Genomic DNA, 19,660 nt, shown 5'->3' on the forward strand with positions numbered 1-19,660 from the left:
GGTCAACCCTCTGCCTTGTTCGTTTAGGGTTCTTTCTCCGCAAGAGTTTGTTGGTGGCGATCCAGCAGAGATGTCTTTATGTTGGGTGCGAGCGTTAAAAGTCTATTTGTCAAAGGTTGAGAAACTCCGTCCTCGTCTGCTTACACTTTTTGTCTCTCCGCAGAATCCTTCCCGTCCGCTGTCAAAGAACATGATTAGTTACTTTCTGAGGGAGGTGATTTCCCAGACCTCTCCGGGTTCTTCTCGTTGTCTTTAAGCTCTGTCTTACCCCGAATGCACAGTATTCGGAGTATGGCCACACCACTTGGAAGTCCGTCTCAGCGTTTGCTTCTTTTTACCCAAGAGACATTCAATTCACCTCGTCGGAGGGTTATTCTCGTAGTCTGTGTGTAGTGGCTAACTCTGTTATCTAGGGTGTGTATGTTTTAGCTGAGGGGGTATTCTCTTAGTTCAGAGGTTCTTAGGTTAACCAGACAGGGGAATGCCTGTTAGTCTTTAGAATCTTAGGCAGCAGTGATAGTATAATCACGTGAACTTAGATTTAGTACGTTTTAAGTATCTTAGTGTTTGATACTCTCCCTATGAGAGTCCAAGGGGGTGCTCTTGTAGGTTAGGCTCTTTCGTCGGCGCTGAGATACTTTGTCGCTTGTTGGTCGTCAGGCCTTATCCGCAGGTCGTCAGCCCTTATCCGCAACCTAGATGGGTTACCCGGAGGGACAGCTGCTCTGCATACTGCTTCATTCCCCTCCATAAATGAGAGGCTCTGAATAGCCAAGTGGGAGGCTTATTGTACTCCTCCATACATGAGAGGTTCTGAAGAACCACATGGGAGGTCGATGGACTGAGGCAGTACTAACCTGACTGACGATCAAAGTACTCTCCAGCTTGTCTCTTCACAGAAAGCATTGATTGATATGGTGAGTGTATGACTAAACAGATATCCTATGCAGAGCAGATTGGTGAGCTACCATATCTGTGGTTGTAAAAAGGGGCGTGCAATAGAATTGATCCCTCCTCCTTTAAATGTTGTTAATCGGGCAAATTCAGGTGTTCAGGGAGTGTACAGTATTACAATATGAAGTTTTCATAATAAAACTAATATTGTAATACTTACCTGAACACCTGAATGATTCCCACCCTCCTTTCCCCACATCAATTTTGAACTTGAATAAAGCAATTGACAAAGGTAGGAGTGTCGGTACAACACTGTGTCAGCATTGCCAACAGTTTGTTATGGTAGCTCAAGTGACACGATTTTACCTGCAGTGTTGGTAACGCTGGGTGTTAAAATTTCCCACTAGTGGGATTGGTAATAGAGAGGTGTTTGGGCTAGTGGGATTAAGGATGAATTCATGTGTTCAAGTAAGTATTACAATATTAGTTTTATTATGAAAACTTCATTTCTTAGTTGAAAACTTTATGACTTATTTGAAGTCTGTAGGAAGGAATACAGATTTGAAGTCTATAGAAAGGAGTACAGTATTAAGGAAAACATTAGTTGCAAAAACATCTACATGAACTACAATGTATATGGAAGCATTTTTCTTATATTAGCACTTGGCATGTTTTTGGGAGAATATGTTAAAGCATTATCATAATACATACTGCATTGTATAAATGTATGGCAATTCAAGTTTACTTTTTAACTCAGTTAAATTGTGTTATAAAACAGTAAGACTGTTAATGATTTTGTATTTGCTGAATGTGATTTGGTATTTGCATTCAGCCCTTTCTTCACATGATGTGAAGATCACAGCCTATAACTTATGTTTTAGTTTCCAATTATCATGGTGAGAAAGAATGTCATTAATTGAAAGAGACAGCATTGTTCTCTAAAAGAGGGGATTGCACCATTATTACTGTAGAATGAAGCCCCATTTTTCTCTCCAACAGTGGTTGGCTTTAACGGGAGCTGTTCAGGTACTGGTACTAATGTTTGTTTGCTTGCTTTGATGTGTGGCTCATAAGCTGGTTTTGTTTGTTTTTAGAATATCATTCAAGGTATAGTTGTCTAATTTTGAATTTAGGTAGTTAATGTTTTCAACTAAGACTACTTATGATTGGTAGACAGTCCTAATGTGAATCTTTTTTTTGAAATTAAAATCATGTTGCATATTGTATATGCATCATTGTGTTTTCCTTGGGTTATTTCATGATATAGAGCATACCTTACTTGACTGTTAAATTAAAGCAAGCTCTATAGGTAGAGTGTAAAGTGAACAAATGCATAAGGTTTTTAGTTGAAGTTTTAATGCTGTATAGAAATATATTTTTGGTAATAAGTCATTTGGGAATTTTTTCTCTTGGGAGAGTTTCATAAAATGTAAAGCAAGATACTCGATGAATTTGACTTAAAAAAAAAAATATTAGTTAATCATGTGTCCCATTTGGTCATAAAAGCTTTTGGTCTTATATTACATTATTCATAGGTAGGTATGAGGCTGGAAGTAGGCTGAATAGTAGTAAATTTGTGAGTTACCAGTCACTTGCCCTTCACACTCCATGAATTTACCATGAAATTGCCTTCATTGACTACTGATTATATTGGACTGTGTGTTGATGAAAAATAATATATTATGTATTCAAGTTTTATATAAAAAAAGGAAAAGGCTTAATATAGTTATGTAGAGGATGGATTTCAAACTGTAGAGCATTAGTAATCATTTTATGCTTTCCCATTTTGTATTTTATCATACATTACATTATGTACATTATAAATACCAGAAAATCTATGGAGAGTTGGTATTGCATATTCCTTAGAACATTTTTATGTCTAGCTTGCATTTCAACCTTTAATGTCATGCTGGCTACTTGTTTTAAGTAAGTTTCATATACATTTTTGTCAGCAGTAGAACTACCAGTGACTGTGTTGTTTGGTTATTGTGTAAGGGTACAGTACTAATAAAACTCAGGTGTTTTCAACTGAGAAACGTTTTGGAGACCATAATAGTTTGCTTAACAGTGTATTGCTTTCGGTGATATGTCATTTGATGTGTTTTTATGCATTGCCATGTTTTCTGTACTGTATATTTATCTTCAAGATGTAAAATCACCTTTGTCTAATTTATATTGTAATCCGTGTTTAGTATGCCATTACATGTGCGAAAATTTCCTCATGCATTATACATTTGGGTTTGTGTTATGTCAACAAATAGTCTCTATCAAATGGTATTTTTTCATTGCTAATTGTGACTAGGACAAGCTACTGATTCATCTATTCTGGTCAGATATACACTGCCCCCTTTTTATTTTTATTGGAAAGCAAGCTTTGTAATCTTAATTTTGCTTGCTGGCTAAGCTATACAGACTACCTTATATCTTACTTTTTTATCTATAGCTAAAACTTTTTAAAATGATGCAGAGAGGAAGTCTCATTCTTGATAAACCAGATGTTCTTTGGAATAATTAAGGGTAGTTCCTGTAAATGTTAATGCTTACTATATACCTTCTACAACACACTGCGAGGTAGCAAAGCTCCTAGCTACATTGCTTTCAGTATTTTAACTTTTATCTTTTCCCACTGTTCTCTTACCAGTAGATGTTCAGCATTATTTTTTGCTCACTAAATTTTCTCACTTATAAATTAATACTCTGGATCAACCCTGTAAGGAACTATCAGTCATCCAGGTCATCTAGTTAAACTATGATGATGGTATTGCATAAGAGGTGCGATATGCATACAAACATAAGAGCTCATGAACGTGTGTTTCGAAAGCCAACTTGTAAAGTGTGGGGGGAAAAATTTGCAACTCTGTACTATCCCTGGCTTTTGGATTTTATTTTTTTTTTTTTCACATGGTTACCTGAAGGCATGGTTATTGTTGCTGCATTTATTTGTAGACTTGATGTGTATGTCTTGACTGTATATGTCTGTGTGTTCAAAAGGAATTGAACTTTGTCTAGTTACTGGTTGGGATTTTTGGCTTTTTGTGTTTGTATTCTGTTATTGGGATATGTTTTGAAGGTGTCAGTACAAGATAGTATAGAGCTGGATTTAGTTACAGTTAAAACTGCTTCCCTATCAGGTAAATTAAAGTGTACATTACTGGAAGTCAAATTTTAGCCAAGATGTGGGTGAATGTAGTTTACATTTGCTGTACCATGTTCATTGAATCAGATTTTTTTGTTCTCGTGTTCATTATTAAATTGGCATATTTTATCATAACATAATTGTAAGTCTTACTTTTATAAGATCTTAGACATGCTATATGTATGTTGAGATGCAATGGAACTGAAGAATAATCCTTGACTGCAAGAGTATACTGTATAATTTTGCAAGATTATGGTTAGTTGTTAGTTATCATCAATAATTTGTTCATAATATACTGCTTAGCTATAGTATAGAAAGAGTTTGATACTGTATTTCAAAATTGTATTCAAGTAAATATGCTTATTGTGTCAGATGAAAATGAAAGATCTTTAATGAGACTTTATTGGTGCAAGAAAGGAATATTTTGTAATTAAGAATTTAGGAATAATTTTAGTCAAGGTTTTGGTGAGAAGATTTGGTGCAGATACTTGACTTTTTACATTTTGTATTTCTTGGCTTGCAACAGAAACTGCTTATTAGTGTAATAGAAGAAATGCTAATGTAATAGGTGTTACAGTCATAGTGCCTGCTGTTTCTTTAATTCATTTTAAATAATCCATTTTTTTGCTTTATATATTCCATTGATATTTTTAGTCTGTCCAAATAATTATTTCCTTACATTTCAGTCCAAATAATTATTTCCTTACATTTCAGTCCAAATAATTATTTCCTTACATTTCAGCTTCCTGAGGGCTTGGCATTTGGCTTTGAGGCAGAAATAGCAGAACCTCAGGTGTCCAATGGCATGCTTGTGTTTCTGTTGATCGTTTCTGGCACAGTAGTCACCATATATTTTGTCCATCTTGTGATGATGGTAAGTTATATCATTCTACGGTTACTAGGGAAACATTATAAAATTTAAGTTTTTATCATCTGAATATCATATGCTTTATATGTAGTATCTTGAAATATATAGTATAATTTTTTATCTAGCAATTTTTTTAAGTCATTCTTACTCAAAGCATGATTGAGTCATTAATTTTGTATCCATATTATCATTCTTGGTAGTCCATATAAATGCTCTAGTAATGCAATTCCTTATACAGTGGTACCTTGATACTCAGACTTAATCTGTTCCAGAAGGCTGTCTGGGTGCCAGTTTGTATGAAAACCAAAAGAATTTTTCCTATAAGGAGCAATGTAAATTTGTTTGTCTGAAGGCTGAGCAAAATGGATGAAACAGAACAATTTTTTGCCTGGACATAATGTCCATAAAATGAATTGTATATATTGAGAGCATTCTTAGTACCAAGGTATAACTGTATGGGGCATAATAAGAAGGACTGAAGAAGTTTGAGGTTTCTGTATAGACTTGAAGAATTTAACTACTTCCTCTGTCATTTTGTTTAATACTACTGTTTTTCATTTCTAGGCATGGCAGGCATTACTTTGTGTATGTATAACTAAATTGCTGTAAAGACTGTACATTGGTTATCTTTCAGTACTGTATTTGAAAAATTAGTGAGTTGTAAGTAGAGAAGAAAATAGGATTGCTTAAAATTCTATTTTTTTTTTTTAAGTGAAAAATTACTGCCTTGGCAATTTTAAAATTGTAGGGATCAGTAATGTTTATGGCTTCTCTATAGGGTTATCAGTAGCTAAAATTAAATGTATAGGTAAAATTTTTTATTATCATGTACATTGTATTGTCATAAAATCTTATGTGCTCTGGCTGGTTGTAGATAGTATGACTTGACCTTGGAAGTACAGTTGTAGGTAATATATATGACTAGACTTTGGAAGTAGTAGCATATTGTAATAATGACCTTGGAAGTGCAGTTATGGTTAGTATGACCTGCCTTTGGAAGTACAGTGGTAGATAGTGTGACTTAACCTCAGAAGTACTAAGTGACCTCTTATTACCTGATCCTTGCCTTCCAAGATATTGTATTCGTAGGAGGTTTTGGAATATATAAGGATGATTTAATGTATTGTGGTTACTGAAATTAATATTCCTAAAAATGGTTTGCAGTTCGTCAAGATAAAATGGATGAATTGTCATGTATTCCTAATAACGAGTTTTCTTATGGCAGAAAATCTCTCGGGAAGGCCCACTCCTAGAAGCACTGAATCGTATCGACCATGAGAACAGAGTGAAAGCTGATGAAAATGAGTCTCTTCATGCAGAATTAGTGAAAGCTCGTGCAGAGGTGAGGCATTGCAATCTTTTTATATTTGTTTTATTTAAAAATTTTTATAATGTAAGGAAGATTGTGTTGCCTTCATTAATTGCATAGACCTGTGTTTGAATGGACATGTCTCCATAAGTAAACATCTAGTTTTTTCAAATAAAGTTTAAATTGACTCATGTTCATGATCTTTGACAGTAGATTATATGTGCATATGATCCTTGGATAACCAGCAGATAATTGCATCACTTTTTTTGCAGTCTGGGTCATTATCTATGAGAAATTTGGTAGGAACTAAGGTAATAGTAGATTTGTGGAAATTTTCTTGAAACTAGACTCATTTCACTTTTATTATTTAAGATTAGCGTACATCATAAGATTGTTGCCATATGATTTATGAGATGTTTATGTACCTGCAGTAGTACCCAGTTTTATTTTGGAAGCTATTATTTTACCTTATTAAAAAGGAATTAAGATTCTTGGATTTAAGATTTTGATTTAACACTCTCATGGTCTAATCATATTGGTGCCCTTAAGTTTATAAAGATAAATCGCTTCCATATTTTAAATGCTGTATCTAGTCTTCATTGTGGAGCAGATGAAAAGCCAATATTGAGGTGGTATGGTTCACATTGTAGGTCCCAAGACTAAGAATTATTCTGTGTGTAAAACTAAATTAGAAGAAATCTGTCATCCATATGGGTTTTAGACTGTGCTCTGGTGTTTTTAGAACCTTGCCAGTTGATGACAAGGGCACACCCATCACAGGACTCTTTGCATATCTGTATGTCATCCTGCTAGAATATAAAACCCACTGGTAAGCAGTCAGTCTTGACAGTAGATCAGGTGAAGTTTTGGGGAATATAACCTGGCCCCAAGAGGTCTGACACAGTTGATAAGGTTCTCTGGCATGGCAAGCCAGGCTATCTCTTACATCTCTGCTGCAATGTATTGCATGTAAAGAAGTGCAAAGAATATAAGGACCAGAAATTGAAAATTAGGAATGGAAATTTGTGAAAAGGTTTTCTAACCTACAAACAATACAAAACTCTTAGGAATATGAATTTAAGAAATATTTGGGGAATTTTGCTGAGCTGTGTGCAATGCTGTAGATGCAAAAATGAGGCAGTTATCTACCATAAACCTAGGAACCATAGCACATCTGTAAGTTCTCGCCACTCTTTTGTCTGTGAAACAAATTTGAGGAGTTGGGCCATTGAATACCATAGATGTGAACAAATTGTAAATGATGTCTTTTTGGTAAAACTTTTTTTTATCTACCAGTGGTGTTTCATCACAGACCAATTAATAGTGTGTATATATATGCCGTACAGTATATAATTTTTCTCACGATTCATAATGTTCCCGGAATCACTAGTCTTTTGTCTCTTGGACAGAAGAAGATAGTCCACCACACACTTGTTCTCTGGATCCCCAAGTATGTATTATTTGACTTTTGGTAGTCCTTTAATGGTTTTAGCTGTTCTTCTATTGTCTTCCACGTATTTTCTGTATGTTTCATCATAACACCATTAAACACACATTCTCTTATTACCATGGATGGGTAAATCCTAGTGACATGGTGCTCCATATGAGACAAAATCTAGAAAGCTCTTACTGCACATGCTCCATCCTGCTTATTGGTACACTGTGCTGTCTCCTGTTTTGTTATTTTTAGTACTGTCAACATTTCCAGCTGTGGTGTTAATTTAGGAGTTGAAGTGCCTTATGGTCTTCTGGTGAGTTTTTCCCACACCTTGTACTCCTTGTTGTATGGGGAACAGAAATTTTATAACATTATTGAATTAACACTTCCAAGTCTGGTCATTGTCACAGAAGCAGAATTTCCCCTTGTTGCACAAGAAGTTGGTATGTTTCTTCCAATAGTTTGTGCATTGTAATTGGCCAAGCAGTGCCAGTCTCAAATTGACCTGTCTGGTATGTCTTCAGAATGTATGACTGTGCCACTACTTTGAATTATGATTCTCTCATGACATGACCTGTAGGAGTGGTAAACAGTTGAATTCCGGAATGCTGAAAGATTGCGTAGGCCATAACCGCAGATTTTTTAGCTCTTTCAAGATGCCTGAACTTCAGTCTTGTGCTGAAGTAGAAGCCTTGCTAACTCCCTTGTTTTCTGGGAGATTTGAATGTTCTGAATATACCCACTCATATTCATGATGAATGCTGTCAGTAACATCAGGCTACAAAGTCTTTACATTATGGAACAATGAACAATAGCATCATTATTTCCAAGTCTGACCATCTTCAAAAGTTTCCAAATAACATTTATTTGCCTTGTAGGAAGAAATAAAAATGTGATTGCCAACACCTCATCATCAGTGGCATGATTTTGGGCACCACATGTTCTAAGGCTTTGTGTCAACTGGGAGTCATCTCTTAGCAGGGGCTAAAGCCTATGAGGGAATGGCATATGTGCCAAAAATCATAACAAGAGTCAGGTCCTATGCTAGAGTTGGTCACTGTACTGTAATCTTCACGACTCTACATATGTAGAGCCAGTCCTTAATAGGCTGTTGCATGGCATGCTTCAGTACAACTGTTTGAGTTTGTTCAGCCCCACAGAACGTAGCAGCTTGGATGTTGCTAAGGGTGATACTTTGAATTATATCTGGCTTGGCTCCTTCAAGCAGGCTTTTGGGGACACTCCATACTTCCAGGGACTAGAGGATGAGTATTATAGTGTCCCCTAATAAAAGCAGGAATGATTTCTGGGCCAACTGCTCTAGGTTCAACCAGTTTCTGTATCATCCTTCCATGGAAGAAGTTTTTCAAGATACCACCTTTGTTGCTGTTCTAAAATGACCTGAACAGCATTCGTCTTCACACTCGGAGGGATAAGGCAAAGTGGAGAGTGTAATATTGCAGTGAGCATTCTCTTTTGCATCATTGGAGCTGATTCAAGGGTTGGGAAAATAAACAGACATTGGTTTGGTCACTGTTGCTGTTAATTATCTTGATGTCCTCTTAGAGCTGGTTAGGTAAAACCTAAAACTAGCAGCAAGTGGGTAATCTTACCCACCAGGGATGGTCAAGGATTGTTTGTTCCCGACCTCGCATGAAGATCCAAATGGCTGGTGCTAAAGACCCTTTCACAACACTTCACCATTCCTTGCTTGTCTTCCATTATCATCAGGGAACGGAATCCCTTAGCATGCCAGGGAAGATTGTCAGGTTCTCTCTTCAGATGCACAATTACGTATGAGGTAATAACTCTATATGGTATAATACTACTGGGCAAAGGCAGAAGGAAATCCTTAGATTTGACATACTTTTGATTAAGGCAAGTTTCTTGATGCTTTCATTGATTGGATAATAAATGAAGCAAAACAGTTTCAAGTGATAGTCATCAACCTTCTGAAATGCCTAATCATTCTTACACTGAATATCAGATTTGTTCTTGATCATATGGGTAGCCACAACAGGTCATGTTGCTTCCAGTAAAAGAGCTTGCAAACTCATCACTCACATCCTCATTCTTTCAATGAAGTGTTGAGAGCCAGTCTTCTTAAGTACTGACTACAGTAGTACATTTCCAATACTGAAGGGCATTTAAATGATAACGTGCCTTGCATTACATTTACAATCCCTAAGTGCTCACTTAAATTCTAAAAGCTTAAAATAAAGTCTGGGATCTTCAGCATAATGGCCTCCCACCTAAATACCAGTCTAGGCATATATGGTTAATTGGGTTGTGATGAAACAAAATTTTTATAACGAAAGATTTTTCATATGAACCCCATGTTCATATAATGAGTGCCCTCCGTGAAGCCCCATGGATCTTGCTGGTTTAATACAGTCAGTGAAAATACCTGAGGCTCCAGAGGCTGCTTATGAAGTGGTACTACCTTTATTTGTCTGACAGACAAAAGACTGGGTAACTTGTGAATATAGTGGACCACAGTATTATGCACATACCTTATAAATGGGTATATCAGTAAAATCCTTTTTACAGAAAAACATGATGTTTACTAGTTTGTCCATTCAATGTTAAATGTACTGTTATATATTTAACATAAAGCAGTTTTCCATTAAGTTTTTTGTCTTGTAAAATTTCTGTTGGCTGTAATGTTGCATGACATTCTTATACAATCTATACAGAGTTAAAGTTCTTTAAAGAATTTTGTTTGCCTTTTCAAACTGCACTATTGACAGCTGTATTTATGTTCATTAGTATGATGCACATTTTGTTATGTTTTGATGCATCAACATTATAAACGGGCAAATGACCATTAGTTACTTTGTCACAGATTGTTGGGAATATTATGAAAATTTATAAAGGTAATTTTTAATGTCATATCCAAAAATACTTTTTGGGGTAAATAAAAAGGATCTCTTTTAATTAGCACTTGTAGTAAGTGATGTTGAGATTTTGCTTACTAAACTATTTTTAGAATGACCTTGTTTCAACAGATGTCCTGATGTTAAATGTTTAATGTCTTTGAGATAACCTGGTAAATCAGTTTTATTGGCATTACTCTTTGTACTTGGGGAATATGACAAGTATTTATCATAATCTTGTCTCCTCAGGTGTTTACTCATCTTTATTGCTCATTAATATTCAGCCTCATTAGTCATTTACATAAATTTTTTTATGAACTGCTTACTCCAAAGGTTATTAACATGAAAATTAGGGAGAATCGCAGGGTTTTTTAGACATATAACGTGGAAGTGTGAATGTCATTTAGTCCAGGTTTCTCATTTGTTTATTTCCTATTTATATTCTGTTGCATTGTCACCAATGCATGTTACTGAGGGGATGACCACATTCTCTAATGTATCAGTAAGGCATAAAGTGTTTTTATTTTAATGCTTGTTTATATTTTTTGTTATTTGTGTTACTTATTACAATTTGCAGTTAGAAAGTGTGGCTTCAAGAGTAACCATGTCTAGTGGAGATGTTAATGAAATTAGCTCACAGCTGGAAATGGTGAAGGTAAGTTATAGGTATTTTTTTTTTATGTTTTAAATATTTTCATGTATCCTTTAAATTTTGAAAGGAAATAATTTGTGAACTGAATATTGCATTTTGTTATCTTCAATCACATTTTGTCTCTAAACAATTATTTGACAATTTTGTCGGTCAGGTTTTTCTTGGTGCTGTTCTAATAACTTTATTGCCAACATATTTTATTCATATGTTGGTTATGCTTCCCAAAAAGGATTTATGTTTGATCTCTTGCTATTAGAGAAACAGTGGAATAGAACCTTCTGTGGGTGTTGAAGGAATGTTTGTTCTTCAAAAGTAAACTCCTCGGTCTTTAATCTGTTGGTTGTGTTGCATGATGATGTAGGGAGTTAGAATACTGACATTATGGCTTGGTTTTTTGTTTAGGGTTTCAATTACTCTCTATTGTAATAAGTGTGTCAGGGAACCAGGGTAACAGCTTGATCTCTTCATTGCATTTGGTACTCCAGGAAAGCTTGGCACAGGTGACTGAGCTTGCAGTGGCAACAGAACAGCAGCTTCTACTTGGCGAAGAAGAAGAGGAATTATTAGCAAGTGACGATGTGCTAATGCCAGTCAGTCTTGTTAAGAGAACTTTTAAAGAAATACTTAGCTTGGATGGGAGTGAACCCTGCACAGCTATACTGTAGAATTTTTATAGTTATTCGCTAGTACAATACACATTATTTTTTTACTGTACTGCAGTTGTATCTGTTATAGTAAAATGCAATAGAGATTTCATAGTTGGCCCTCAGTGGGGCTGAGTGGTTGCTAGATCGTTGCAAATGGCTTACTTTCAGGGACCACATAGAAAATATCAATTAAAAGTGAATTTACACTTTTTGTATTGCTTAATCTCAGAAAAACATTGAAATAAGCATATTATGCTGTGTATGAATTTTTTTCAAGCGTTCTTTGAAAAATGAAAGTGTTTTTCACCTGTTTAGGCTAGGGGCTGTCTTAAGATGCCATCTTCAGGTAACCTATCATATATATTCTACCTAGTAGTATACTAAAAATATCAATTATTTTCCCATCCTTTAAATAAGCATTTTAATAAATATATTTAATTTTTTAGTTACTCAGGATAAAATTTGAAGAGTGGGAAATTATGTATTAAAATTTTAGTCTATAACTGTATTTATTGTTTCAGTCAAAGTGGTTTTCATAGTGTAAATGAAATGGGTAAACTTCAACACATTACCTTTGTTGGTGTGTACGTACCTCAACGATAATTGAATGTGCTGAACAAAAGCTATAGCTTTTATGCTGGTGTTTTTTATCATACTTTTCTACATGCACTTAAGTATGTTTAAACTTGTTTTATTTGCTCATTTTCTTAAGACTTGAACATTGGATAATTTCTTTCATTAACAAACTCCCCATTTAGAGTTTGAGTTGCAGCATTGGCACACTTTCTTATAAAGTCATGCTGTTAGCTTCCTCTTGAGCAGAAGGCATTAGGTTGATATGTTTTCATTACATGTTCTTTTCCTCCAAGTAGCGACAGATGGACATGTATTTTGGAACCGTGAATATCTCAGGGATTTTGTTTTATAAAAGAAAGAGAAGACTAGCCATACATTCTTACAAACAAACATATTGCAAGCCATACTAACTAACAAACTAACTAACTAACTAACTAACTAACTAACTAACTAACTAACTAACTAACTAACTAACTAACTAACTAACTAACTAACTAACTCTCTCTCTCAATTGCAGTCAAATAAATGCCTAAAACCTTGGATATCAGGGGAGGCTAGAACACTCAGTTTTTACTCCATAAGTTTCCACTCCACAAATTGAAATGTTTTGGATACCTGCCCTTATAGGCATAAAGGAAAGTGAAGATACTAGTAAAGATCCAAAGCTGCAACTTCAGTTAGTTCATGAGCAGTCATACCCATCAGTGGTTGTTTAACATCTCTAAAAACCCTTCATCTTAGAAAACTTTATGGGGTAATGAATTTCACAAAATTAGAAAAGATCCATCCCATCTTGGGATTATGAGGTTCTCCAAACAAATAAGCCTGCCATTTTGGAGTCATTTTATCTTTTGTCTTTGAAGTGGTCACGCTTGTGTACAGAGAACTCAGGTCAACACTAAAAGTAGAACTTATCCTGTGTGGAGGCCCAATCTTGAATCAACAATAATTAGTGATTTTTTTAACTTGACGCTTTGCAGCAAAGTGTCGCAACAGCAGCTTTAATTTGCATGAATTAAGTTTGACCAAAATATTCCATGAAGGAAAGGGGGTGTTCCTGACTAATGGGCTTCTGCTATATTAAGAAGAATTATATTGTTTTATAGATTTTCATCGCTTTGAAAGTTGCAATTCCAGTTCATAGTAACTTTGACATTGCATGATTGGAAAGCCATATATCGTTTTAAAATCAGAATCAATAAGTACCCTACTCAGAAGTTTGTTTTTTGTGATGCAGAGGATGGTCTTCAAAGCTTAGAAAGATTTGTTCCCAGATATTTTTGGTAAAATATGCTTTAAACAGCAGTGCTGTAGATTGTGATGCATACTATATGGCACTTGTTTCTAACAATATCTCTCAATAGGGTGGGTTACAGAAGTTTTGCTCATTTTGTTTCTGTTCAGGTTAAATATATCTTAGAATTTATGACATCATAGGATATATATTTTAGAATATATATCATAGTAGTTAGAATATATATCATAGAACAACTAACTTACAAAACATGTAACCACATTGTTGCAGCTTTTTTAACTCTGGGTAAATTATATGTGGACAGTCAGTATTGTTGTTTACTCTGCTAAATGTGATAATTCTGTTTTACAGTTTTTTTACATAGAATATGAAAAATACTAGCATTTTAAAGTACCTGTATTACAGACTACCAGTTCATGTCCCTTATGAAAATTTTATTATTATTTGATATGACATTTACACAAAAACTAAATGATTTAAGGTATAGAGAGTATTTAGAGTAAGTACTAAGAGTAATTTCATATTAAGAGTATCGACCCTACAGACTAGATGTTATATGTATTCGCTTCTTAGATTGAGTATTAAAAGAGTACTGTATTCACCCTGCTTAAGAAGTATTATAAGTATTTGCCCTTCAGAATAAGTATCTAGAGTATTTACCCTGCAGAATGAGTATGCTAATGAAAAGATCCAGCTAGAGGAACGCATTGTACAGTTGGAACACGAGCTTGAAGAAGCGACTTCCAATGGGTTAGAGATGCACAAAATGCTCTCTGAAATGCTTGCAGCACAGAAAGAAGCTTCTGCTTTCCAGGTAAATTTTCAACTTTTGTGTTTTTACAAAGTCATATAAATTACTTTTTTGGAGAGATGGTGCTTTAATATGTAACTCATTTTGTTAAAAGAATGTTAGTGTGAAGTATGTTCAGAACTTTGGAAATCATTTAGGGTAAAAGATTTTTATGCAGCAAAATTTGGATCCATTTGGATAAAAAACTTGTGTAGTATTTAATGAAAGAGTTTTTCTGATTACATCTGATGCGCATACGTTTCTTCATTTGAGAGGCTTTTTTCAGGCAGTTATTTTTTTAATATTAGTGTAAGGTTTCAGTAATATGTGCTGTAACCTCTTGTAGTACCTTAACATAAAAGAAGGCATTCCATTTCAGTTGTAGAACACCTGTATGAGTGTGTAATGTGGTAGATTTGATTTATGCAGTAGTCCACAGTATTTGGTTTCCTCAGCTCTGATTTTATTGGAATTTTGACTGAAATATACAATATATTACACTAAGTATCAGTGATTTGTACTAGTAACTGGATTTTTGTTTTCAGGCCTCAATTGACCATTTGCAATCAATGTTGGATGGTCAGCGAGAGAAAGTAGAAACTTTAACTTCAGATTTAGCATTAAAGAATAGATTGGTAAGTATTCTTTCGTTTATAAGCATAGGTTTGTATTTTATAGATCGGTGATAATGGATCATTGTTGGATGGTGTACCTCAAAACACAATAGGTTTGTGATAATGGATTATTGTTGGATGGTGTACCTCAAAACACACTTATTTTTATAGCAAAATTCCAAATAACCCTCACTGTTGAATAGTAGTCTTGGTTCAGTGTCACCTGCCAACCAATCAAGATTTTGCACCCACATTTTCCAACACTCAATCCAATATGGACTGAAGTAGTGACAAGCTTAGGGAGTTTTAAAATGCAAAATTGAATTACTTTTCTCACATATAGTAATTATATGCTTTTTAGAGGAAAATCAGATTCCAGTAAACCTAAAAATTCCAAATAGAAAAACTTAGTTTTAGGGAGAAAAAAATTATATAAAAAATTATATAAATGAAGTTAATCAGATCAGGTTTTAGTTTAATTATAAGGAATTAAGATTTTATATAAGTAATTGTTTCTCCAAACCTATCATTTATGTAGTCAACGTTGAATCTTTTGATTGTCATTCTTGATTAAAAAGGTGATAATAGTCTTTTGGTTTGATGACTGCCAGTGAGCATTTTCCCCCTTGGATCTTGGGTTTCTGGTAGGAAAGGACATCCCTTTTTTTGTAGCTTGTGACAGCATGCTTTTTTAGCTTTATAATTCTTTTATCATTTTCTTTTTCAGTCATGTTCTTTAAAAATTGGTGATACACAGGAAAATCCGTAGACCCTATTTGACCTGTGGTTTTTTTTAACATGCTCCACCATTTTAGATAGTGGTAACGAAAGGAAAGTATTGAAAGTTACAAGTATACTTGTAAATGAGAAAACTGTATGGAAAGATTGTTAAATATGTATTAGTTCAGAGTTCATGGGAGAGCAAGTTGATGGATCTTATTGCGAGAAGAGTCTGTTTGCTCATTATTGGGTTGAAGCAAAAGTTGAGACACATGGAAATTTAGTGTGGAGAGGAAGGGGTTGAAATGTATCGGTAATGTTACTCAGGATAATTGAGTCAGATAAGGATGAAGCAGGAGAGTACCAAGGAGAAATGGATAAAGATTTGGCTAGGATTAAAGACAGAAGCGTGGAAATTTGAGTATGTAAAGTGTACAAAATTTAAGGATTGATTAATAAATTCAGCAGGTTGTATTCATAGTTTCAGAAATGTTGGAAATGGGACCAAAAACAGTGAGTGGTTGAAAGAGGGAAATAAAAGTTTAGTTAAGAGAAAAGAAAAAAAAGATTACATAAGGTACAGTTGTATTTGCTTTCTTGATGTACAGGCTAGTAAGTATGTATAGAAAATTTATTGAGCTAATGGATTTTAGGATAAAAGATGCAATTAGTTGCTGTCAAAAGAGAATATTGTTCTTATGTTTACTCATAAAAATTATATATACAGTATTGAATTTTTAAAAAGTTTCTGGATTGATATCAAGTGATTCTTTAGTTTGTATATAGAATAACAACGTAGGCCCTGTTTTAGTGTTAATAATTGTTTTAAAGTGTATGGAAAGACCAGATGTTACAAGGCAAATCAAGTAACATATTAGTTTACATTTTAGCAAGCTACTTCAGTAGTCTTAAGATTTTTGTGGAACCATGCTTGTATAAGTAATTAGCAATTGACTTTTTTTTCAGAATGAAGAGCTTCACAATGAATTATCATCATCTATGGAGCGTGCTAATAAACTTGATTATCAAGTGGAACAGGTATGTTTTTTTATAGTTGATAGTATTATACATGGATATTGATACCTGTAAAGTTAACTGAGGTATTTATTCATCAGGTCTTCTCTTAGAATTTTGGTTGTGTTTGGCTTTTGAATTTTCTGTATTTTATTTTTTTAGTCAGGTAAAGAGCTAACAATGGTGTCTGTAACTTTTTTAGATTTGATACGTGTACAGTTTAAATATCACATTACAGCATTTTCATGCTAGCTGTAATGGGTTATTACTTTTAAATAATTTGTTAAAGAGGTATATAACTTTTTTTATATTTTACGGAACCACTTCTGTTTGCCAACACAATTATTTTTGAAGATTTAAAATTCTTTAAAGAAAATTTTACTTTTTTTTTAAGGCTCTTGTTTAATTTTTATGATTTGTACTCATGTCCTTCCAGTTTGGTAATTTTCTTGCCAGAAATTCTTAAAAGTGTCTCACTAATGTGCTTTATAATGTTTTTGTTTGTGCTTTTTCAATGAAGGATATTGTGGAGGTGAATTACAAATTAGAATACAGTGCCTATTAGGCTTTAGATGGTACAGTTTATTTTCCTGATATGCGAGATCACTGTGGACAGAATGGCTGTCATATTAGGAATATACATAATGGGGACACACCCTATAGGAATTAATGTACATAGTTCTTGTTGAAAATTTTCCTAACACGTCCACAAATGCTTCAATTATGCGATTCACCCATCTGCTCACATTGTTCTTCTTTTATTATACAATCCAGCTTAAGACAACAAAAACCACAAAATAGACTTACAAACCAAAATTACCAATGTAACCATCAGAGAGCTCTCTCTACCTAACTACACTCTTTTCAACTGCCGCCCACGTTTGTTTACATTTTTTTCCCTCCCGCCATTTCCGTCCTATGATGTCACTTCCTATGACATCACAACAAGAACAGATACATTTTAAACATAAAGAATGCTTCGCTATAAAAACATTTTATAAAATTAAACGTGCTTTTTATACGTTTTGAAATGCCCATACCTTTTCACTAACACAGAAAATAAAAATAAAATAATGACAGTTAACTTATAAAACTAACATATAATCACTTGTAACATCAAGCCATACCTTTTACTTGCCAGTTTTATGCAATAGCATTTAGCAGTTTAAGGTAACATATACTGTATCTTCAATTACACAAATGCATTATGTAAGGTAATATATACTGTACCTTCAATTACACAAATGCATTGTGAAAAATAAAAATAGAAACTATTTGTAATAATCATGAGAGATAAGGCATAATGGGACTGAGGATGATAGGATACTCCGAGGAAAAGCTGCAATTCAGCTAGCCCATTTTGTTGTATTAGTGTTTGCATGTATTTTTGTAAATGATTCACATACAAAAAATACAAAATATTAATTTACACTTTATATTTTAAATTTAGGATATTGGTATTTTTTGTTTATGATTGAAAAGAGAGTGTAATTCTGTCCTTTATTGTTGAAGGAGTGGTTACTGTTTGCCAACTTCTGTTCTTAATATATTGATTACTTAGAACAGTAGATGTTAACTGCTAAAACTGGGTTATGAAACATATTATATATGTTGAGTTGAAATAATTGTTTTAAAACCATTTTTACTTAAGTCCATGAAGGTAATAATTATGCCTCCAGTTTACTGTAATGGACCTGATTCTCATGGGACTTGGATCATGATGTTTTTACAGATGTATAATTTTTGTTATTAATATTATGTTCAGCTTTGTTATTTGTCAAATCTTAAATATAGTATAATTAATGTTATTATAAATTCAAGATGGTAGCCTGCATCAGTAGTTTTAAGTCCATTGTCCCATATAACTAGAGGCTGCCTTTTTGGGGGTGCATTTCATATTCATGTCGATATCACCTTCTGCATCATTTTCAAAATGGCTCTACATTATGGATATGCTATGCTTATGAAGACACATATCATAATTCAGAGCTTACCTTGCATATCAGGAGAGTAAACTGCGCTGTACATACCGTTGTAGTATCAGCAGTACTTTTCATTGGTGTAATAAATTTATTAAGTATGAGTACAGTACTGTAATTAGATATTGGGGTATGAGTCACAGCTTTATGCATTGACTAGATAACTCATGGAATGTTTTTGGACATTTCATCTTAGGTAAATGTAATCTTGTAAACCTAGAAAACCTAATTGCAAAGTCAATGGAAATTTAAAATGGTTATGTGCTCCAAGTTTTATTTTTGGACTGCAACCTTCTGGGTGACATACCTACCACTCTATCTACTAGTAGGTTCGTTGAGGCTAGAATTCTTGTACGTTGTGTGAAAACCAGTTAAGATATATTTTTTAGTTGTGAAATGTAAGTTTTAATGTATTTATTAAAAATAACCCACTGTAGGTGCATTAGGTTCAGGGGGCATATGTTAGCAGGAACCCAATTAGAATGCTAGTATGATATTAAAGTACTTTTCATGTAACTTTAAGTTACATATTTACTCTAAATTAAGATTTTGTTGCTAGTATTTGCCTTGCTTGTTGTGTTTGGCATCTTGAGTTCTCTCCTCACTAGTGTGTCCTGTTCTCTTTCTGCCTGGACCCCTTTAAGGTCAGGTCTTCTACTATCCTCATTTTCCACAATATCCTGGCCTTTCTCTAGGTCTTCATCCTACTATTTTCCTGGCTATGAATCTTAATGTAGTATTTTATTATCACACCTTTTCAAAATTTCCTTCATTTTTCTTATCATTGCTCACGCTTCTGCTTCATAGAGTACTACAGTACAGGCATTTTGTACCAATCAGAAGTCTTCTCATTTGATTATTTTTCATGTATTTTTTCTCTTTTGCTTCCTTT

The 19,660-nt window shown here is 34.0% G+C and overlaps 1 protein-coding gene across 28 annotated transcripts in view; it reads left to right on the forward strand.

Moving 5' to 3' along the window:
- The window catches only part of LOC136848123 (transport and Golgi organization protein 1-like), a 97,980-nt gene that overhangs the window by 66,273 nt on the left and 12,047 nt on the right, over window positions 1-19,660 (forward strand). For 5 of the 28 annotated variants that reach the window (XM_067120361.1, XM_067120379.1, XM_067120370.1 and 2 more), the window contains 8 exons: window positions 1,894-1,920; window positions 4,773-4,904; window positions 5,463-5,483; window positions 6,124-6,240; window positions 11,099-11,176; window positions 14,319-14,465; window positions 14,987-15,076; window positions 16,742-16,813. In XM_067120361.1, coding sequence (XP_066976462.1) covers window positions 1,894-1,920; window positions 4,773-4,904; window positions 5,463-5,483; window positions 6,124-6,240; window positions 11,099-11,176; window positions 14,319-14,465; window positions 14,987-15,076; window positions 16,742-16,813 — 684 coding nt within the window. Of the gene's footprint in view, window positions 1-1,893; window positions 1,921-4,772; window positions 4,905-5,462; window positions 5,484-6,123; window positions 6,241-11,098; window positions 11,177-11,658; window positions 11,764-14,318; window positions 14,466-14,986; window positions 15,077-16,741; window positions 16,814-19,660 lie in introns of all 28 variants that reach the window. The other 23 variants (XM_067120385.1, XM_067120362.1, XM_067120380.1 and 20 more) reach the window with 9 other exon arrangements.

This window comes from Macrobrachium rosenbergii, chromosome 18 (assembly GCF_040412425.1).
Source record: "Macrobrachium rosenbergii isolate ZJJX-2024 chromosome 18, ASM4041242v1, whole genome shotgun sequence".
In the NCBI taxonomy this organism is placed as follows: domain Eukaryota; kingdom Metazoa; phylum Arthropoda; class Malacostraca; order Decapoda; family Palaemonidae; genus Macrobrachium; species Macrobrachium rosenbergii.